Source organism: Pleurotus ostreatus (genome assembly GCF_014466165.1).
Source record: "Pleurotus ostreatus strain PC9 chromosome Unknown scaffold_3, whole genome shotgun sequence".
NCBI classification, from domain to species: domain Eukaryota; kingdom Fungi; phylum Basidiomycota; class Agaricomycetes; order Agaricales; family Pleurotaceae; genus Pleurotus; species Pleurotus ostreatus.
This window is the reverse complement of record NW_023503158.1, coordinates 473,249-495,713: the sequence shown is the minus strand read 5'-3', so window position 1 is coordinate 495,713 and position 22,465 is coordinate 473,249. Positions and strand designations below refer to the sequence as shown.

Sequence of the window (22,465 nt, the reverse complement as noted above, 5' to 3'; positions counted from 1 at the left end):
GTTGAATTCCATGCGGCGCTCCCCACGCTGACAGCGTATATGTATATGCATGAGATAAATAGGTTTGCAATCTTGCTTCGCGGGTACATAGGTACAGATTAAATCAGTGAAATATAGTGAGTGTGGGTGCAGTGTAGGCACAAAGGAGGGTGTCAGGTACATTCACCTGGTAGCAAAACGGCATCTGGTCCTCAGGTACTATACAGCATATCTTCTCCATCAACGCTGCTTGCCACGACCTGCGACAGATGCTGGCTCAAAAGTGGGGTGCCCTTGTTGCCAACGGGACCTTTCAGAGGGTTGCCAATGTCATCGGATGTACAATTCCTAGGCTTTGCTCCAGACTTGGGTGCTTTCGATGGCGGAGGGGCAGCAGGTGAACGAGATGAATAGCGCGAGACCGGGATTTCCACTACGACAGACATTCTCGAGCCACAACGATGAGGGAGCCTCTCTGTTGAGTGCTTAGGAGTACTGGGGGTAGACGCAGTAGATACAGGTGTACGCGCCCTGGCTGATACGTCGGTTTGCTCAGATGTAGCAGAGAATATACTGCTTCCTCTCCCATGTGCTGTGGTATTTGGAGCCGGATTCATCGACGCTATCTTGGACGGAGGCTTCGAGGCAGATTTAGGAGCGGGCTTCGTTAGTGTGGGAGATACGGAGGTGTTTCTTTTGGACGAGGAGGGTGTGGGTGTTGAGGCCTTTGCACTATTGTTGATCATGGCCGCGGCAAAAGTGGCGAAGGAAGAAGTAGACTTCGGACGGACTCGAGAGCGTGACCGAGAACGCGTGCGGCCTGCAGGCCCCATATCAGAAGCATCGTCCCGCGACGCTTCATTCTGGAGTGCAGTAGCCAGTATTTCCGTACTTTGACGCGGCAATCTGGGCCGCGAGTCGCTGCGTTCAGCGACAAGGGTCTCCGACGTGCGTGAAGGTGAAGAAATGCTCTTCCGGGGGCGTTTCTTTACAGGAGCGCGCGCTCGCCCACGATCTTCTTCGTCAGATTCATCAAGCCGCGAAGCTCTGTCCTTGCCCTTGTGACCGTTTGATATTATTGCCGGTAGATCAGCAGTTTCGTCATCTTCGAGGGAGCGTCGTCGCTTCCCAGTGACGTTGCTTCTGACAGGGCTTGCAGACGCCGTCGTAGTACGGTATAGCTTTGAAGGAGAAGTAACTCGTGCTCTGCGGCTCTTGGTAGATCGTGTTGATCGAGGAGACGAATTTGGAGGCTCATGACAGCGAAGCACAGAGCATGACACGAGCTTATCGTCGTAAAGGGTAGAGTCTGCGCGAAATCGTGCACGCTTGGTATCCGTCTAGAAGAGATGCAGTGAGACATTGTTATACCTCAGGGTGTGTCAGACCCACCGTGTGCATCCCTTCATAGCACCATCCATCCGGAGGTCCCATATCCCCATCTCCTTCAACTGTCTTACCGCAGCACTCCCACAGCGTCTCGTGTCGATCTACTTCAGCTGAATCGTCATCATGGGAAACACGACACGCCCGGTCGTCGTTCTCGACATCCATATAGAATTTATGACAGCGGACGCAATGAAGAGTGGGCGGTGGCGTAAGAGACGAGAAGAATGCCGTCAAACCGGCCAGTATCTGCGGGGGAAGAGATCCATCTGCAGTTGGAGCAGGCGACGAGGGTTGTAATCTCGATAGAGAGTAATCGTGCAACGTTTTCGCGGGAACCGAACGAATGAGATTGTACAGATCGCTTTGGTCTAGTACTGTGCCAGACTCTTCAACTAGGGGGAATGGGGAAGCATCCCTTTGAATGGTCGAAGGAGAAGGTGTACGAAGCTGCTGCTCTTCGACAGGTGGTTCAAGATTTTGGGTTGGTTTGCGAGAGAAAAGGCCGAATACCATGGCAATTGAGTATGTGATGTGGTGATAACGTACAAAGCCTTTATGACATTCCCGGGGACAGCAGTTCAGCAGAAGGTTGTGGTTCAGGACAACATGCAGCCTGCACGTTGTGGAGCCCCTGACCGCGGGCGCCAATTTGGAAGCGCCCGACGCGACGCGCTTCCCAAACTTCAAGGTGTTTTCTGATATCCGAACTTTGTCTACAACCGTCGTCCCCTCAAATGTCGAAACGAGAACGGTCGCCGCCCTCAGAGGGCGTACTCATTAAAAGGGCAAGGTCCTCGACTCCCCCCACAAGTCAACTTGCTATTTCCTCATCTAATGATGAACGTCAAAAAGGGCTCATACGGACGGTGAAGCGGACGAGTAGTCTTGAGGCACCCATAATAAGTCTTGCTGGCGCGCACTCAGTACGTCTGATATCCGACCTTGTATCACGCCGTCTGATTCTGGATTCAGGGTGAAATCTTGAGTTGTAGATTCGACCCCACGGGCCAGAATATTGCTGCTTGTTCGGCGGACCGAAGTGTCTGTGAGTGGCCTTACAGCTAGGGGGAATCTGCTAGAACTGAATACTCGGTCTTCTTGGAAGCCCTATGGAAGACTTATCCCCCCAATACAAACTACGGTTTGATTTCCAGCTTGACGAAGGCCCCCATTCTCGACCTTCAGTGGTCCTTGTTCTCGCCTACTATCTACACCGTTTCGGCCGACCACACTCTCTGCTCGATTGACGTCAACACAGGTCAAAGAACTCGCAAGGTTCGCGCCCACAGGGAGATCATCAATACGCTTGACCGAACCATGGCATCGGGTTCGGGCACTGAACTACTCGCCACTGGCTCTGACGACGGCACCGTAAAAATATGGGAATCTGATGATGATGGTGTCACAAAGCTCCCCATATCATCGTTCGAGATCGGGTGCCCAGTAACGGCTGTGGCTTGGAGTGCAGACGGCGCAAATCTCTACATCGGAGCGCTTGACAACGAAATCCATGTCTATGATATACGAAAGGGACAGGAAGTGTATAGTCTCATGGGTCATACGGACACCCCGACTTCTCTGTCCGTTTCCCCTAACGGCTTCTATTTGCTATCCCCTTCCCTGTCTTCGCAAACAATCATCCATGACGTTCGACCATTCTCCCCATCTCCTTCGCGAATTCACCGAGTCCTCACGGGGGCCCCTGCCGGATTCGAGAATACGCTGCTCAAAGCAGCCTGGAGTAAAGATGATGGTGGGCAACGAGTAGCAGTTGGCGGAGCTGATCGAATGGTAACCATATGGGAGGTCGAGAGCGGCAAAATCCTGTACAAAGTGGGCAATTTCGTCTTCTTTTCACCGCACAATTCTCATTTGTTTCCCTAGCTTCCGGGGCACAAGGGTACCGTTACCGCCGTAGACTTCCATCCAAAGGAGCCAATCAGTTGGGTTGTTTCCATTCATCATCTCTTTTCTTATTCTAAATGTTGCTTCGTAGTCCTGACTGGCAGCAAGGATGGAACAATGCTTTTGGGCGAGATAGAACCCGGGGTTTCCGTGTAACGAATGTACTTACTTTACTTCAGTCAACGAAAGCGTTAAATCATTTCCAAAATTATCTGAGATCAGTAAGTGTTGTACATTTGTTTTCTTTGATGCGGCGATTGTGTATGTAAGGCGAGGACCATTGTCAAGAAAGAACAGATTGTGACGAAGATAGTCGGACGGATCGCCGCTCGACTTGTGTTCATTTCTCACCCCCCTTTGCCTTCAAACCCAATGGCGACCAGTAACTTGGGTAAACCCTCGTCAACTCCTCCATGTACCAGTAACGCCTCCAATCGTTTCCTTCTCCGGCATTAACCCTTTCATCCCAGTCCTCCATCTCGATGTCAGAATCCTCATCTTTGTCGTCGTCCTCTATCCTAGCGAGCTCAATGAAGTACCCGCCCAAACCCATGCCAACAGCCTTCTCGAACAACTCGATCGTCTCCGCCCCTTTGGATCCTTTCGCCTCGATGAGGATCGTGATGTCGTCCCCAAGCATATTGTGGACCTTCGTGATTCTGTGCCCACCGGACATTGGCAATCCCATTCCAGGGATTCGTTGGACATGCGGAGCGGGAATGCGCCGTTCGACGCGTCCGCGGGATCTGTCTCCTACTTCCTGCTTTACGTCGGTGTACAACCACGGCTCCAGAACGACACGCAAAAATCTGCGGCCCAGCTCTGCCTCCATCTCCTCGGGGTCCTTCGAGTCGAACTTCACCTCACCTCCCAGGTACTTCTCGGCTACTCCTTCTCCCGGCCTCAACACCGCTTTGATTCGGCGCATTGACGATTCTACAACGCCCGGTGTATGGGTTTCGGGTAAGGTCGTGGGACCACCGAGGACATCCGTCAGCTTTGGCACAGATGTAGCCAGCCAATCAGCTGCGGATGTAGTCTGGTCCCAATCTTCTGTGCTGGTCTGACCGTTGCCTTCCTGGCCCCAGACACCCGTCGAGGACCCCCAGTCTCCTTCGCTCGCATCGCCCCAGTTGCCCCACCCCTCGGGAACATCATTTACAGCATCCACGATGGGTGTCATTTCCTCAACCACTTCAATGTCGCCCTCGATCGGCTTCATCCAGGGAGGATTGACGACGGCGTCGACGTTCATACTACCCAGCTCTGCCTTCGAAGCAATCCGCTTCACGCTTACTTCGATGTCGTCTTCTTCAACACTCGCATCGAGTTTGACCCGCTTGGATGTTGGTTCCGCACCGATATACTTCCCCTTCTTCTTCCTGCCTCCGTGATCGTCCTCTTGAACAATTCCTGTTACCTCCACAACACGCCTCTCCACTTCCACCACGCCGTCTTCCGCTTCAGGATTTGCAGCTGGTTCGTCCTTGCTAGTGTCCGGGTAAACAATTGGGGGCACGTAGGCTACTTGCTGATAACCATTGGCCTTCGTGCCCCAGTGATCCTTAGCAGCGTCACTCAAGGCCCATGGATCCGTTGATTGCGCCAACACCGCGGTTAATGGAAGCTCAGCAAGTGCTTGCTTTGCGACCTCGAGTGAAGCGACCATTCCTTCCTGGATACGTTTCATATCTTGGTGGATCTCGTCGATCTCTGATTGAGGGTAACCGTCGGCTTGGAAGGGGTTGCGGCTTGTGTCAAATACCGCCGATCTCAAGACGTACTCGAAGAAAAACATGAGCAGCCGGGGTACGTACACCAAATTGCGCTCGGCCCTGTCTACGTCAATGTGACATCTCAGAGGACAACGGGAGTGCCCACCACATGATCCCTCGGACTCGCATATAAGACGAAAGAAAGACTTTAGTGGATCCAACGGGGTCCGCTAAGAAGGCAGCGAGTTTCTCCTCAGCGGATGGGCCTTTATGCAGAGGCGGTTTAAGCACATCGGCATCGGATCGTTCAGGACGAGCGCGCTCGGCGCCGTGCACATTGTCAACGGTAGGGCCCTCATCAAATTCCTCATCGGATATGATATCTTCGTCTTCGTCTGCTTCACCAGACTTGTGCTTCGATTTGAGGCCAGGTACCTGCTGATCTGGATTGTCAAGTATCCCAATGTAATACCTGAACTACAAGCAAGTTAGCCCTTTGGCAATCATCTGAAGGCAGATGGGAGAGGTCCACCTTATCCCAAGAATGAAAGACTCCAAGAGAATGCGGAGGCCACCTCCTATGCTTCCAGAAGTCATGTACAACTTCGGAAATACGATCTAATGGTGTAGACGAACTCGGGACGAGTCAGTATATCGTGCCCAACGAATAAGCACATGTCATACAGAGCAACCGTAGAACGCCGTAGATTCTCGCCTTCTTCCCAATCTTGCCACCATTCTTTGATCAGAGGCTTCCCCAACGTCGCAGGGGTCTTGGGGCCACTGTTGTTCGTTACTCGTTGACGGGCCCTTTGTTCCTCTTCCTCTCGATCTTTCTGTCGCTGCCGACTTTTCTTTCTCTTACGAGCTTCGCTCTTGCTTTCATCTGTATCATGCTTTGTGCGAAGCTCTATGGTGGGAATCCCCCTTCCGTCAAGCTCGATATCTCCATCCCCAGCACCAAACTCGATCTGGATCCCGCATTCGCGAAATTGCGCGAACGGAGTGATCACTGTCCCTGGGGGTACTGGAGGAAAGGGGGGAAAGCGCAGCGCGTGAGTGGTCATGGTGGTTCTCTGAAAGAAAGGTTATCGAAGCAATCAATGCATTGTATTGTACCATTTCAGTGGAAGGAAAGTGAAATGTGAAAGGATCGAGATGCCATCACGTGGCCAATATCGAGTCGACGCGTCGGATGGTGGGCTCCAAGTCGGCTCGCGTCGCTCAGAGTCAATGTTGCAACGGTCGAGCACAACATCGCAATTCGTACAGATTACATCTAGGTACGTACAGAAATTTGAAAGGCATCATCGATTAAGCCTTGCAATTGACTTTATCCCATTTCTAGGCCACTGGTATCGTTACCTAGATGCAAGATCGACACGGAAGTCCTCGACAAAAATAAGAGCGTAAATGCCAATGTCTTGGTGCATGTCCAAAACAAAAGGAAAGGCAAAGTCGCTGTCTCATCTACGCGAACCACATCTTTGTCTAGGAGTTTGACCAATTTCGATTTTCTTGCTAGATGCTTGCCAAATGGGTCTGATATCGACTTGCGCTGGGCTATTAATTTGGTGGAGTAAGGAAGTCTTCAATTTGATCTGGAGAGGTATCCTCATCCACGGCCCACAGGGACTGGTGTGAAGTCCCTGATACGACCTGAAACGGGGCTCAACAAGAATCACGAAGCAGGCGTACAATAAACGCATCTACCAAGTCTGAGCGACGTTTCGAATCGCGGCCATTGTTACTGGCACAGGAAATGCCTGGGAAGGAAGTATGCCCCTCAGTGCGCTCAAGAGGCTGCAAGGCGGTCTAGAGTATCGATTGACATACTCTATAGAGGCTGGTTTACGAGCCTAGCAAGGCGGAACTTGAAAGATCCTGAAGCGCGGATCAGCAGCATAACAAGTAAAAGAAAAAGAGTACAAGGGAAACGTCTCGCGGAGAATGTCGGCGTCATTAAAGAACTGGAAGCAAATTATCTGAATGAACTTGAACCGTAAAGCTTTAAAGACCCTAGGTCCCTAACACCCCCAAAAGGTAACTATTGCCAGTGACTATCCGACTTCAGTTCCAGTTTCGAAAACGTTTCACCAGTCGCGGCGACCAGGAAAACTCCAGGAATGTGTATACAGTGGCTTTGGCTGACGATATATGGCCTCCACAGGTATCGAAAATTAGAGTTCGCTTGTGCAATCACCAACATAAAGCTTTTTACATAAAGGCTTCTTCGTCTTCCGCCACGACTTATAACGGTGGTAGCCTCCTCTTCAACTCCTGTTTACCATGTCCTCACACCCCACTTATCTTCCAACAAAGGCATACTTCTATGCCACGGGCAATACCCCTGCTGTGGATCTCCTGGATTCCATTCCGCCAGAAGATGATGGCCGCGTATTGATTCTAGGATGTGGTGATCCAAGGAACATCCTGCATTCTGTATATACCAGGGGGGATCCCGGTAAGGAAACGTCGTTGCTTCTTCGAAATCATTCTCTCATTAGTAGATGGAAAGGTGATCGTCGGCTCGATGTAACCTGCTGCGACATAGAGCCTGCAGTCATAGGTACGCGCTTTGATATGATTTTCATAGTATCACAGTTCGCTAACAGTTATCGCAGCACGGAATGTTCTGCTGTTGACTCTGATCACCGAGCTGGATCTCAGTTCGGATAATACCTTGCCCCAAATATGGGCTCTCTTTTACCATTTGTATCTGGACAAGATTACTCTCGACCTCGTCGTTTCACAGTCCCAAAAGCTGGCCGAAGCCTCCAGTGACCTCGCCACTTGGTCATCTTCTCCCTACGCCAGCTTCATCAAGTTATGTTCTGCTCACACGTGTTCTGAGCTCAACCGCTGCTGGACCAAGTATGTGGAGATGGGCACACGCCCCGCAAGTGAGCAGCTGTCGGCACGCGCTCGTTTCGCGAAGGAGATGAAGCAAGAAAGACAGTACGACGAGGTCGACACCTCCATCCGGACGTCGGGGCCTTGGTTCGTAGACATGATGCTGGTGGGAAACAAGCACTTCAGGAACTACTGGGACACCGGCGTTACGTCGATCAGCACGTCTTCCGAAAAGGCCACGTATGTGAACCCGACATTCGGATTCACGTCGGTAGGCGGCGAGCGCTTTCTTGTTCACTACGGCTCCGACCCCATCCTCGATTTCCACCTCGCTCCCGTGTTGGCGCCGGTAGAAGGGGGAAAGAGTGTTCTCAAAGACGATCTGAAAGTGAGCGACCTGGATACGTGCGCGCTGGACGAACTCCGGGGGTGGTGTGCTTCATTCAAGCGCGCGGTCAGAACCCCCAGAGTCACTGTTCGGTACTTTGTAGGCGACGCCCTCGCATTCTGCTACGCACTCCAAGCCAAGAACGAGGGTATCGATCGTCGCACCGCCCCATTCATACATTCTTCGACAAGCCAGACCATCACACTGAATAAAGATGATTACGGTGACGCTGGACCAGCACCAACACGCTTCAATGTCCTCGAATCATCCAACCTGGCCGATCACACAGGCCTTCTCAACCTTCTACCAGCAGCGATACCCCTCCTCGAAGAGTCTCCATCGTCTGTGCTCATCACCGACACTCTTCTCCCTGCCGGCGAGAGTTCGCAGAGAGCTCTAGAACATCATCTCTGCGGCGACGTTGCGGTCATGTCGCTTCTCCTCGGTGTGGCACCCACGGCCTACTCTTCTGGGTTCTCGTCGGTATCCAAGGTCAACGAGAGCCTCTTCAGCAGCGCGTCATCGGCTACGCACCAATCTCGAGAAACGTTCATTTGGAGATTCACCTCTGTTCAGGATGGCACTGCGACGAAGCCGGTCTTCAACGCCTCTCAGCTCGCTGGGTTCCTGCATGGCGTCTACTTAAAGATGTTTTCATCGGAAAATGTATCGCAGCTTCGAGGGATCCAGTCGAATCCGTCCGCACAAAAGTTCGCTGGATTGGCACTCAAACACTACACTCGACGCAGCTTTGCCATCCTCCTGCGGTCTATACGAGACCGTGTATCGACAGAGTGGGACTTCATGTTGTCTTTGCTGACAGGCCGCATCGAGGACGACACGAGCTTGATTATAGGATCAAATTCATTCCAGGATCTGTACGGGTGGCTTCATTTAACGGGCCTCTATACCCCCGGTACTCTCGAACTCAACCAAACCGCCGTGTCAACCAAAGATAGTGGTGGAGGCCGGTTCCAGCGATGGAAGGACATCCCTGGGATGGTATGCGTTGTGATTGTCGTCCCTCGACAACGCCTTCGGATTCTCACGGATCTCGACCCCATGGAAGTTGGCACCCCTGTCCTCCACGCAGATGTGCGCCTGCCGTACGCCCATAATATGTTCTCCTCAATACAGCTCTGCTTCGGGACGTGTCGCGCTGTGGATAACCAGGCCGAGCCCGGAGTCGACATGGTGGAGATTGACGAAGACCCTGCTGGACTGCGCGGCACCTCCCCCATGATCGTTTCTGTCTGGATGCCAGCATGGATTCTGCGCCAAGATCCCGCTAATACCAAGGTCGGGCTGTCCATCCACCCTTCGCCGTTCTTGGTGCTGAAGCTGATGCCGCGGCTCGGCATGCATCTCGCGCTCTTTGATACGAAGTTGACGGATACGCAGCATGTACACATCGTACGCGACCGCCCTGGGATGTTCGGGTCCGAACGCACTCTGTTCTCGAAATTGCCGACACCCGTGAAGAGCTTCGTGCACGATGCGGCGTCGAATGCGAATGACGTCGAGCTGGACTTTGGTTGCGAGAGGATCGCGCTGCTCAAATCTAGGGTGGACATCGTGGATCCCGAGGCGAAACAGGCACTCGCTAGCGGTGCCGAGGTCGAGTCCGCACAACGGAGTAATTCTACGGTTGCCGTGATTATCCAGGGCATCGAGCATGTCATCAACTTCGATGTTCCTGTCGACGTGAGGTCTGTCAAGCTCAGGATTGCCCGCAAGTCGAGTTATGTTGAGGTGCATGTGCCTGTTGCCCACGACGACCGTCGCTTGCACAGATTCTTCGACCCTTCTCCTGTGCTCGTGAAGAACGCCCCTCCCCTCTTGCGATACATCCATTACTTGGACCTGGACACACTCCCCATTCTGGACACCGAAAACCCCGAGCGACTCAGTCTTCTACGCGTGCATATGGCCGGCGCATTTTCCCAACGTGAGCGAACAATGCGGGATACCGTCCCTCAGGAGCAGCGAGATACCATTTGCAACGTCAAAGACTCCATTGCGTCGATACTGCTGATCGCGGCAGGCGTCCAGCAAGTCAAATCAAAGGTGTTTGCTCTCGACATGCCCCCGGACATCGGCATCTACACCCTTGTCTTTGTCGAGGACCTCCGTGTCGATCTTGCGTCCAGTACTGTTGTCGTCGATGCATACATCCTCCCGCTCACAAGAGCAGTGATGTCCAAGATTTTCGACGATCTGAATGCACTGTCTCCAGGCACAGTCAGCGTCGTCACGCACCGCGATGAGATGATCGCCTGGAAGCGTCTCCTCCCCGCTTTCACTGAACGATGTCGCAAATGGAACCACAGGCCAGATTGCGAGTACACCCAGACAGGCAAAATCCCACTGTCGACCGAGGCGACGGAAGTGCCTATCTGCTCATGCGGGGTCGGGAAGGACGTCGGGACGTTTGCTATGCGCCACAAGTGGAAGAGCGTCGCGCCATACGTGACGCGCGCGGCCATCAGTCCGCTCTTTGCGGTGGCTTTCTTGGAGGAACTGGGGACGCCCTTGGGAGGAGAGATGAATACAGGCGACGAGCCGCAATGCGCGGCCTGTGGAGGACCTGGAAAGCCGAAGTTGCTTCGTTGCGCTCGATGCAAGAAGGTCAGCTATTGTAGCGCTGCTTGCCAAAAGGCGGCATGGAAAAGGCATAAAGTTAATTGCAAGGCTTGAGCTAAAACATGATATCGATGTACTTTGTAGGAATGTTCTGTCTTGTCTGACACTGGCAATGGTGCTGAAGTCTGAGGCCAGAGGGTGCGAGATTTGTGTACGTCCAGGTATGCCTAGGTTTGCGGGCATCTGTATCTCGTAGGTTGCCTGGAACAATGTCGCTGGGGTGTGGCACATCAGCTTCCAGCCGTCAATGACCCTCGATGCACCCCCCCTGATATCTCGTCGTCGATTAGCTAGAAATGAAGCACATCAATGAACGATGCAAACTCGGCGAAAAAGATTAGCAGGGTGGCTTTGATACCATTCTCGCCTCTGCATCCACTAGTTTGTTCCAGAGCTCGAGCTGAGTGTTGCAGTTGTATGGGCGAGGCTGTCTGTGCGTCGATGAAATGAGCCAAGCAGTTGCTGTGAGCTGAATGACGAGTTGACAATATATTAGTCTCATGTAGTCAGACTCGAATATAAGTAGCATATGACGACCTACGGATGTATAGCAGTATTTAATATCGAACAACATATGAGTAATAGTCAGATAGTGTCCGATCAGTGAAAGGTGAGCAAAACTCACCCACCAAGTCCCTCAGGGGTAGACAGGAGATTGCAGAAATTCTGGAATTGGCGATATGAGTACGAGGAGGAGAGACAATCGGGCGAGGATTGCGACGGGATCCTGAGCTCCGAGCTGGGTCGAGTCGAGCTGATGAGTGTAGCAAATTCCCAATCATTGGCCAACTAGGCGGTCCGTGGGTGTAGCGCTTGTTTGACTGTGGCATGCGAAGCCAAAACCAAACCAATGCTATGCCTGCCAGTCCATAGAATATCGGCAGGTAGACGAGGAAGAGTGCTTTGAAAATTTGGAGATCCATGCGAGGTACGAGCGTCGAGGAGGAGCTTCAGCAGTTTGCCTCCGTGCGAAACCTTAAAGGAAGTCATCTTTATAGCAGTGGCAACCAAGGTAGCCCCTGATCGGCTTACGAGAGAGTTTCAGCGCACGTGATCATGCGCGTGTAATCTTGGACTTGAACTTCTGTTTGAAATGGTTGCCGTTACCGAACCTCCTCGCTGTCGCTCGCGATGGACAAGGAGCCGCATGAGCCGCATGGAACGACTTACACTAGCTCGAATACACTAGAAGCACCTTCTCTGGCCCTCTCTGATATAATGCACTTCTCCCCGCCTCCATCTGACTTCAACGAGGACACTGTGGTTCGAATGCGTCGCCGCGTACAGGAGATGGAGGCCGAGCCTCAGGGACTGAATGACAGGGAACGGGAGCTAGCTGATATTGTGCGTCGCATTGCTCCCACAATCTGAACTCTATGTCACCTCCGAAATGACCACTGACCAGGTGCTTCAACTCACTTCGCCCATGGCATCGACATCAACATTGAAGGACGGCCGCGTACCAGTGGAGCCCACACAACTTATAAACCAGGCGGAGACTATATCTGCGCTTGTAGCCCAGCGCGACAAGCTCATCGAGGAAGCGGAATACAACATGGCCAAGTTGGAGAGTGAGCGAGAAGAGTGGCTTAGGACAGCGGAGGCACTGGTCACTGCGAATTCCGGAAACGGGCGTATCAAAGGCGTAAAACGAGATGTCAGCGACGTCGAACGGCAATGCGCAGCTTACGAGTCGGACAATAAGAGCTTGCGGGAGAAGGTGTGTCGTGGAAATGCTGACGTACATCGACACTACAACTCTGATCGTCTAGCTTGCAGCCACTCAGCTGCGTCTGACATCTCTAGAAGCAGAGCTAGCAAAGCTACGGCCGCTGCTTCTCATGCAACAGTCGAAACCCGAGCCTGAACCACAATCTTCGGTCTCGGTACCGACAACCATTTACGGAACGTCTGCGTATCTCACTACAGGGCTCCTTCGTTCGCCTCTCGCTCCAAACATATCGTTGGTGCCGAAGGGGAAGGGAAAGGAACGAGAAGTACCACCATCTGTCCCAGAGGACGGCGACGTTCAAACTTCGCCCGTTCGCCCTGTATCCGTGAGGAAAAGCGCTTCCAAACATCCCAAGCACCCGAGCACATTATTCTCCGATGCTCGTTCCGAACATATACTACTTGCCGCTCGGCGACTCGGTCGAATACGCACGAATGCACTCTCAGAGATGGCAATGGACCGGGAGTTAGCTTCAGCTGCACTGCCTCATGACTCGACCTCGCGCACTGTCTACGCTTCGCCAGGTGCACTCCCGCAGACACCGAAAGCGAAAGGGAGGCGACAATCCGTGCTTCTGGCTTCTGGCTCGCCTCATGCATTCACACCAGCAGCGTTCTCGGCCTCGATGACACCCAATGGGGCGTCTCCGTACGGCCCGTGGTATGGATACGGATTCTATGCACCTAGTGTTTATGGTCTAGGGAGAGGCGGGTACGGCATGGGTCTCGGTGTGCCAGCAAGTCCTACCAGCGCTAGAACCCGAGGTACAGTCGGTGAACCAGCAACAACCGAGAATCATCAGAATAGTACCGCTGGTAAAGAAGCCTCCATGGTGAATGAGAAAGAGGGCTCGGCGACCCCGAAGCGAGCAAGTGAGGATGTAGGTAATCAGAAAGACAGCGCAGACACCCCGCTTGCTTCCTTGTTAAGCGCTGCACGGATGATGGATACTGCTCCTGGAGATGACCCTGCTGCTGGAGATAAGGGTCGCGAGGAGGTTTCTAACAATACACGGCCCCAGAGAGCTGGTAGAGGGCAGAGGAAGGTTGATGACAAGGGTGCGAGCACCAAGCCTAGTACATCGAGGAGGCGTAACGACGCGACTACGGCGTTGGCCAAAGATGAGCAGGTTCCACCAAAAACCGAGAAAGTCCAACGCGTGGCGACGACAGGAGCTAGACGTTCGAAGAGGGCTGATATGAAGAAGAGGCAAGCAGAGCAGGCGCAAGGGGAACGGCCTACGAAGCGAAGGAGGGTCTCCGGCCAATCGCGCAACGTCAAAGGACACAGTCGGTCGCCTCAACAGAAAGACACCGAGGCCGATGATGACAGCCTGCATTCCACCTCAGTCAGCAACGCCAGCACGAATGGTGCACGGTTGATCGCTTCCCCACAAAATGCAGCTGTGAGGGATGATGGAGCCGATCCAGGGGACAGTGGGGGTAGCACTAGGCCTATAGAGCGTGTGCGCAGTGCGCTGGACGTGCTGGCGGATCAAGCAAGCGCGGCGGCATCGGAGGTTATGACACAGAGGCGGTCTTCAACCAGCCCCTCGTCGTCGTCGCGAGCTACTGGTTTAGAAAGTGTTGTCGATGAAGAATCCAGCCGTCCGTCTGAAAGTTGGGTGCAAAGGGACGATGTAGATGATGATGACATTGAAGGATCGAATGCTCGGCCGGTACGAGCACAAAGGATCCGAGCGTTGACGGCCAAAGAGCGAGATCGGCAGGAGAGGGAAGCCATGAAGAAACCCAGGGGAAGGGCAAGGCGGAGTCTCCCCAGTGGCGAAATGTCCGAGAGTACTAGCGGTAGAACTGGGAGGGGATCCAGGCGGGCACGAACGAGCAACGTTGTATCGCGCGATCTATCCCCATCTAAAGCAGCTCCTATACCCGAGGCACGTATGATTTCACCGCCCAACCACGTGGGCCTCCTTTCAGCTTCCACTCATCCTTCGGTGCCTACCGATGTCGAGGTCGTAGCACAAGTTGACGTCGATTCGGGAAATGTAGCTTCCACTTCGCTACGGGAGGAGACAGAATCTGTCACGGAGGGCCAGATAGTCGTTATTAGTCCCACTCAGGCAGGCACCCCTTCCAGCGCCGACGAAATTGTGAAAGTTGAGATTGAAGGAGTCGATTCGCATGTCGGGCCCTCGATTAACGCGGACGCGTCCATCACGGAGGGTGGTAGCAACGCTTTGTCCCCAGCTCTTGGTATGGGCGCGACTCCTGGCGCGGAAACAAATGAAATCGAAACAAACAGCAGAGAGGAAGAAGATAATGCTGTCTCGAATCATTCACCTTCGCGAGAAGCCAACGAAATTCCGATTCAGCCAGGAGCTGACGGATCCAAATCCCCCCGACCTTCACACTTCCCTGTAGGCTTCGAAGCCAGTCTTGTGACCCAATTGGAAGACTCGTCGCCGCATCTCACTGTTGCTGTCGACACCGAGCCATCACGAGCTCAAGAGACCCTCGCTATAGAGCCTCCGACCGATGGGCATTGGGTGGACGCAGACAAGGGCGTAGACGGAGGAGACGACGCTGGTGATGAGGATGCCGAAGGAGAGCCAGAAGGCGACCAGGATAGTTTCTACGATCCTGTGCCTATCCCTGAAACAGCGCCTTGAAATCTCGCGGAAGCTGTCGACCTCTACTCTTTATCGTCCTACCCTTCCCCGGCGTTCCAGGGTACATTCATTCCCACTCTGCGCATCCGACGACATACCACTTACGATTTATATGTATGAATGCTACGCTGACGGCAAGCTGTGATTCGATATACTGTATTTATTTTCTTACTTATTATGTTGTTGTGCTATCTACCACTCATAGTAATTATCGCCCTTGTTGTACAATGTACGGGATTGGACGGGCTGGTCCTATGTTGCGCGGCCTTCGGAGCATGAGAATTTGGAGGAATTTGCCCATTGAAATAAGCTTTCAAACAAATCCGATGATGAGATTGAATCCCGGGCCGTCACAGTCGAAAGTTACACGAGCGCTGGATTCGCTTCAATTCGCAACTCATATTCCTTGCGATAACACTGAACCAGACATTTCTGAAGGTACCGCGCCCAGGATTTGCCAGCTCAACGTCAGTTGTACCTTGTTACTGGAAGTAACCTGCTCGCCCGAGGCCCAGCCCCTGCGGGCGCCTATATCTCCTATCTCATGTGACCGCGCGCGTCAGGGGCTTCAGTAGCGCGTCCAGTGTTCGTCTCCTCACAGTCCTCCTCCCGCCGTGAGGAATCATAGTTCAACGATGGCCGCTGAATCTTCGAAACGCTCGGACCTGATAGATGTGTACGCTACGCTGCTTTCTCATGATTCTTGCTAACCCCGTTGCAGGTCCTATCAGCAACTTCACACCATTCTCTGCGGTCGCAATGAAGGAACCTCCCCAGATCAAATTAACGACTTCCTAACTCCACGAATATCCCAGCTCAAGTCAATATCAGAACCATTTGGCAAGCCGTCCGACGCATCTCGCAAGAAAATTGAAAGCGGCTCGGTCGAACTTCCAGACAAAGTTGTGGTTCGCGTAGAGGATGCAGACAAAGACTTTGTCTTCGCCATCAGTTCAAAGTTCCAAATCGATGAAATACAAGCCCTGATCCTCTTCAGGTCGTTTCTATTCAATGAGGGCCTTGGCGATGCGACCATGACCGAAGAGCTGCTGGAAGCAATCACACCATTCTACTTTGAGCAGCGGCTGCACATCCTCCGAGTCCTCATTCCTCTACTCCGAGGGGACGAGAATGAAATCCTGCAGAAAATCATCTCGGATCCCCGCCAGTTTGTCAGCTCGTTGATCGCAGAGTACGTGCGCAAAACGAAGGAGGGGACGAGCAGTGACGATCCGCGGACGGCGTCTAAATGGGCGAAACAGAATCTCAAGGAACAGCTCATCTTGCTAGAGGTGCTTTTCGCGACGATGTGGGGGTATGTCGCTTGTAGTGGACCGCTGGTGGTGGAGATTTATGAGGCGGCATATTCGACCAACCTAGGTGCCGTCCAACAGAACTCGACGCTGCTGCTTGATGAAGAGGGATTACAGTTGCAGCAAGACTGCGCAGCCCTATGGATGCTGATTACCGTAGAGGTGCTGGAACTAGAGACGCTATCGGAGCCAGAGGCCGTGCAGATCTCAAACGAACCTGCCAACAAAGACCTTTATATCGCCGACCCGGATTCGTTGAAACGAATCCACGAGCTAGTCATATCGAATGCCCACAGTCAGTACGCGTGCGCCTACTTGGGCTGGGCATTCGTCCTCTCGCGACTACGGGCGGCGGCCTCAGGGTTGAAGGAGATGCCGCCAAACTTCCACAGCTTCTTCGAGTCGCTGGATAGCCAGCTTGGTCGCTCCTATTCCAAGGACAGGGAACCTATAGACCAGCTGATGGTACAAACGTGCTTAGACCCGGGTGTAGGGTTGTTCAGTCTCATCCACTCGTTGCTCACTTGCTCCCCTCTCTTCGTGACGGCCATCTCCTACAAGACCGGGTCAACCGTGACAGATCCAAATGGGCTAGCCTTCCGGTCAGTCCTAAAAGGTGTGTGTGCTCTCCTCTACGCTAACGAAGAAACTCAATACATCCAACAGGATTGCTCATGGCTCTTGTTGAGCTTGTTCCGGTGGAACTCATTCCCGATTTTGATGGATTGGTTCAGGTCTGGATAGCGTTGTTTGGTCGAAGTGAGAGTGAATCTATCTCCGGCATCTGCATGCAGTTCTGGCAAGCAGACTGGCCTCGCGGAATCGCACGACGAGCAATCTTCGACGTAGCGCGCTCAAGATTTCCCATACAACTCAAACCCTTGATCAGGCTGCTGCGATCCATGACTGGGTCTGGGTTCCTGGACACTGACGAGCTGTCTACGGCGGATCACTCTAATGAAGGGATGGGGCTCACCACAGATCGGGATACATGCGATAGACATGTCTTCTACTACATGGACAAGCTGCCGACATTTTCCCAGGTGATTCCGCTCAGCGCTTGCACGGGTGCCCACGCACAATACGAAAGACAACAAGAGCGATACAGCTCATCTAGCACGGGCGGCCTGACGTACCTCAATTTACATCCCATACACCTCCCAGGAGGGTCGATCTTACCCGCCCGAACCCCTGGACGGCTCCTCAGTGGTGACAACGGGGACTTCATAGTTGTTAGTTGGCAACACGAACATTCGGGCTGGAAATTGGTGCTGGAGGTACTGACAGATTATGTCAATCGTCGGCGGAAATATACTGGGTTTGGTGGAGGATATCACGACGTGTCCTATGCGAAGAAAAGCTCTAACCAAGTCACAACACTACTATTAGAGGACGTCGGGGTGGAAATTCCTCCAGAGGGCGACGATGAACTCATCACGGATTGCTTCGACCTCATACGCAGCCTGATACAAGACAACCCGGTACAGGCAGAGCAGTTGGTGCAAGCAATGGAAAGCGAAAACGGTGTTGTTTCCGCCGACTTGGACGAGACCACACCGCCCAATGTTGTGCAGCTAACGACAATGATCCTTGAAGAGGCCCTCTCTCGTACACACTCTGCTGCCCGCGACGCCTCACACGCACGTCTCATCACGTCCGCCATGAGTGTCTTGTCCGCTCTCCTCGTCCTTCCCGCACATTCCAAGCGCGTTTGGTTGTATATCCGTTCCACGACAGCAATGTTTGGCTCTGAGCGCAACCACGGATTCGCTTCGGTTGCCTTGGCCGCTGAGCGAGTAACGGGGCATTATACGATGACACTGGCGCTCTTGCACTTGGTACAGCAACTGTTCTCGGAAGCAGCTACCTCCATTGTTCCAGATAACCCTCGGCTAATGCAAGTGAAGGAGGAAGTCCTTTTGCGCGCGGTACGATTTGTGCACACCGAAGTTTGGGTCGAGCATCTAGGTTGGAAGTATGCCCAACTGGGAGATAGATTCGAAATCGGCCGGCGAATAAGTTCGCTATATAGCAACATCCTCACGAATGCCCCTCCTTCGCTCGAGAAGCGCCCGTTCCCTACTCTCAGCCAAGCAATCGCCGATGTCTTGTTGCTCAAGGCCACGACAGCAGCAATCAACCCCCTCGTCTCTGCTGTATGCTCTGGCGGGCAGATCGTCTCCAAGCTTTACGACACCAGGCGTATCAGCGAAGCCAGACGCCTAATCTTTTTGTTATCGTCGCACTTGCATCTCATGAGTCAGATCCTATTGTGCAAGCAAAAGTCGTCCATGGCTACCTCCTCTTGTCTGCTGGAACAAGCCCTGTGTTCTCGTATCAGCGGGATAGCGATTCCTATGGAGGGAAGTCGTTTCAAGCTGGATCCGATCGATGTTCTTGCATCGTATGTGAGGCATCGTGATCTTGGCGAGGAAGTCCCGCGGGAGGCTATGTGGGTTCTATACCACCTATGCACTACCCTATCCGTGTCTCAACCATCACCACCTACGATTATCGGTCACCTTTCGAATCCCGAAGCAACAGTCGCGTCACTTGTGAGAATCATTCAACATCCATACGACGATTTGAATTTGCGCAATGCTGTCTGGAGCTTCATTGCCCTTGCCGTGGACAAAGAACCGGCGCTTGCGAGTCTCTTTGCCACAGGCCGATTCCGCACGCCGCCGGAGTTCAAGGGGAAAGGCAAAGTGAAGCTCGTGGAGGATAGCGCAGAAAATCCGAAAACAACGAGTGCACTGGAGGTAGCGCGGGATGTGCTTGTCAATTGGAAGGCGATGTGGGAGATGAATCCCCAGCTTCTTTCGTCTGTCGTGCGCTTCCTGTACGCTGTCTGGCAGCATGGGCTGGAGCACAAGGTGATTATCGAGGATATTCGCGAGAATAAAGCTTTCTGGGAGCAGGTTGTAGCCCTTGCTTGCGAAGAGTCAACGCCAGCACCCGACTATCAGGTGGAGTGCTTTATCTCTGTAGAAGGCACCAATCGTTCCAATTTAGACGATGCCGTAGCCTGTCATGCGTATCGCACCATGGCAAAGGCTTATGCGATTCACATTCTCACCCTCGACCTTAACATCCACTTCCAGTCGCACCCCCGCGACGCTGTCCCGTCCAAGCCTACTAGCTACACGCAATTAGAGGGTCACCTAAAACAGGAAGATCAGATGACGGACTTGCTCTCTGAAGCGGCTTCGAATTCATACGAGCCCAGCTTGCACGACCACCTTACGGAGCTGTTGGATTCCCAGTTCCCTGGGACCTCCATCGAGCTGCTCGAGCGTCCTGAACCAATCCAAGCCCGGACGTTTGGGGATGATTTCACCTTCTCATTGTCCCTTCTTCAGACTCGATTGCACGCTTTCGCCCCGCTACCCACAAATGAAGACTACATGGAGAACATGGATCTGGCTCAAAGGCAGCTTTGTTCCATCAACCTGAATTTATCTTTAAGCCACTCTCAGTCGTTCCTCGCAGAGGCTTGGCAGTCCCTCCTTCGTCGAGCCAGCCCCTACCTAAGAGGAGATGACTCTATCAGACCGACAATGTTAAGCATTGCCGCGAACGTGTCCTACAGTATCTCTCAAGAGCAACGGTCCGGTGACATGATGGCCATCATACACGGTACCAGATTGTCGCTACTCCTCAGCATGCTCGAACTCGTTTGGTTTTCGTCTTCGGAGAAACCAAACGAAGTCAAAGCGTTCATAGATGTCATTCGCAACGTCCACGGTATATCGCTCAATGAAGCACAATCGCCATCGAGATCGTTCATGGGTTCCTTGACTGTACCTTTCCACCAGTCGCTTCTACAACTCGTTTATTTCTGCGCTCGACAAGCAAGAAGTATTCTACCCCGGCCCAAAGCGACAACGGCAGAACAGCGCTTGGATATCTCTGCGATGATCGAATCGACATTGACAATGGTAGTTGATGCCTTGAGTATTGTATTTGACTCGGCTAGTTCAAGGAACGACATTGAATTAGACCGTGACATGGAGCTTCTAGTGGCCGTCTTTGAACAATGCACGCGGCAGGACATCAACGCTTCGTCCACATCATGGCTGGCTCGCTTTCAGGAACGGGACGTTCTACAAGCTAGTCTCAATCTTTTCACCCGTATTGATCTTGTAGGCCTTGCCGATTTACCACTGCTGCTATCTCGAAAGAACCCGCTCTATACACCACATATCCTCACTTTCCACATGGCGCTAGCAAGCATACCATCTGCTGCACAACGCCTAGCCAGCGGGGGCATTTTGGCGGCGTACAGCAATAATCCCATTGGTGCGGCTGCAAGTTCTGGGCTGATTGACACCACCATCCCCGAAGTACCTGGCGAGCGTAGCCCGGCGCATCGCATCTATTGCACGATGCTTTCCATTGTGGCGGGTATTCTGACAGCTCTTGGGCGCCAGAGCCACTACTTCGATGCGGAGGCAAGCGGCCTCCTTCAACTATACGACGGTCAAATATCGAGAACGTTGTCCTGGACGATCGGTGATTCGCTGAGTTTCGCGTTATTGGAAGAGATGGAACAAACAGTCCACGTCTTCTCCACTCTGGCCTCCAACGCTCCTTCACCTTCCAATATCCACCCAGCTGTTGAGAAGGTGCTGCGAACCTTCACCGAGCGCGCCCTTCTTCTTCTTCAGCAATTGAACTACGCTGTAACGCATCCGAACCACCTCGCCAGCCTCATCGAGCCCACTACGTCTGAGGAGCGCATCCAGCTAGATAAAGAGTCAGCTATATCGGATCCCTTGAAACGGCCGCTCATCGCCCAACTCATCCATCGCTTCTTCCGTCTCTCCAGCAACCTTCTCTCCACATTGATTAGCATCAGCCGAGCTGACACAGTATTGCTGCAAGACCAAGAAGATTGGCCAGTCCAAGAGGCGTGGCTTGTTCCGGTGCGTCACTTCACTCGGATACTCTAGGCTTTAAACTGAACATTGCTGTTGTACTCTAGCACTCGAAGATCGTTCTCGGCGAACCTGCATCGTTAGGCACTCTTCTCGAATTGGGAAACTCTACGCTTGATATCCTCCGAGAGCTCACTGGTCGACCTGCTGGGGAAAGCTTGACGCAGAAACCATCCGGATCAGACTCATTGAACGTTCGCCAGGGAGTCGAAACGGCGCGATACAATCTAGAGGGGATTCTGACATATGCTATCACACAATTGGCGATGTGGCTATGCAAACCTGAGTTTGATGGTGGTGCTGGAGATACTGATGGGGAGGAGCAGATGATGGACGAGCGTCGGCCACCCAGGCCTTCTGCTAGCTTGGCTGGTCGGTTACGGAGAGGGATGACGGGTGAGATGGCTGCTGATTTGCAGTCGCTCCTCACAAAAACGCAACCCATGATTGCAAAAAGTGATACTGTCTTAGGGAAAGGGCACGTAGACATGACAGGTATCTTGTCCAATTTCCTACGTGAACGTATCGTAGCACCTGTTTAGTTATTGTTTTGTTACCTGTATCTTACTGAACATTGTCTCCATCCTCTCAGCTTAAGTTGGAGAACTCACCACTGACAGTCTTCGCCACTTTTGACGCCAACCCTTCTTGTTGGTACCTAACGCAAGTATACAGCGTCGATATCTACTCGCGGCGACAACGATTCGAAGATCCTTATAACGTAACAAGACGCAGGGAAAAGGCCAACAAGACCGTCTGGGACCACGGCTTCGAGTTCCTAGACATCCTATTTTTGCGTCTAGACTTGCGTGTGCTCAAGGAGCCCCATGATCCATTATCTATCCCCAACCTACCAGCCACGATGCGAAATGATCACACGAAGAAGTAAAGAAGCCCGTAGCCGCTGCGATACTTAGTGCCAGGCTCTCGAAAATGTTGATATCAGCTCCTTATCTCTGAACTTGGTCGCCATCCT

The 22,465-nt window shown here is 52.8% G+C and overlaps 6 protein-coding genes across 6 annotated transcripts; 4 read left to right on the top strand and 2 right to left on the bottom strand.

Moving 5' to 3' along the window:
* Positions 1–191: 191 nt before the first annotated feature.
* PC9H_004599 (uncharacterized protein) lies at positions 192–1,881 on the bottom strand (the record flags this gene model as incomplete). The annotated part of the gene is made up of 2 exons (XM_036774182.1): positions 192–1,319; positions 1,372–1,881. 2 exons carry the CDS (start codon positions 1,879–1,881, stop codon positions 192–194), a joined length of 1,638 nt encoding a protein of 545 aa, XP_036632684.1.
* A 221-nt stretch (positions 1,882–2,102) lies between these two features.
* On the top strand, positions 2,103–3,429 carry PC9H_004598 (uncharacterized protein; the record flags this gene model as incomplete). Its single annotated transcript, XM_036774181.1, has 5 exons — positions 2,103–2,291; positions 2,341–2,413; positions 2,474–3,201; positions 3,253–3,310; positions 3,365–3,429. 5 exons carry the CDS (start codon positions 2,103–2,105, stop codon positions 3,427–3,429), a joined length of 1,113 nt encoding a protein of 370 aa, XP_036632683.1.
* Positions 3,430–3,613: 184 nt separating this feature from the next.
* PC9H_004597 (uncharacterized protein) lies at positions 3,614–6,055 on the bottom strand (the record flags this gene model as incomplete). Its single annotated transcript, XM_036774180.1, has 4 exons — positions 3,614–5,108; positions 5,155–5,465; positions 5,521–5,623; positions 5,673–6,055. 4 exons carry the CDS (start codon positions 6,053–6,055, stop codon positions 3,614–3,616), a joined length of 2,292 nt encoding a protein of 763 aa, XP_036632682.1.
* Positions 6,056–7,277: 1,222 nt separating this feature from the next.
* On the top strand, positions 7,278–10,926 carry PC9H_004596 (uncharacterized protein; the record flags this gene model as incomplete). Its single annotated transcript, XM_036774179.1, has 3 exons — positions 7,278–7,452; positions 7,507–7,557; positions 7,613–10,926. 3 exons carry the CDS (start codon positions 7,278–7,280, stop codon positions 10,924–10,926), a joined length of 3,540 nt encoding a protein of 1,179 aa, XP_036632681.1.
* Positions 10,927–12,003: 1,077 nt separating this feature from the next.
* On the top strand, positions 12,004–15,236 carry PC9H_004595 (uncharacterized protein; the record flags this gene model as incomplete). The annotated part of the gene is made up of 3 exons (XM_036774178.1): positions 12,004–12,216; positions 12,278–12,592; positions 12,645–15,236. The coding sequence occupies 3 exons, from the start codon at positions 12,004–12,006 to the stop codon at positions 15,234–15,236; spliced, it is 3,120 nt and encodes a 1,039-aa protein (XP_036632680.1).
* A 635-nt stretch (positions 15,237–15,871) lies between these two features.
* Positions 15,872–22,378, top strand: PC9H_004594 (uncharacterized protein; the record flags this gene model as incomplete). The annotated part of the gene is made up of 5 exons (XM_036774177.1): positions 15,872–15,912; positions 15,958–17,165; positions 17,216–21,477; positions 21,537–22,016; positions 22,082–22,378. 5 exons carry the CDS (start codon positions 15,872–15,874, stop codon positions 22,376–22,378), a joined length of 6,288 nt encoding a protein of 2,095 aa, XP_036632679.1.
* Between the last annotated feature and the right edge of the window lie 87 nt (positions 22,379–22,465).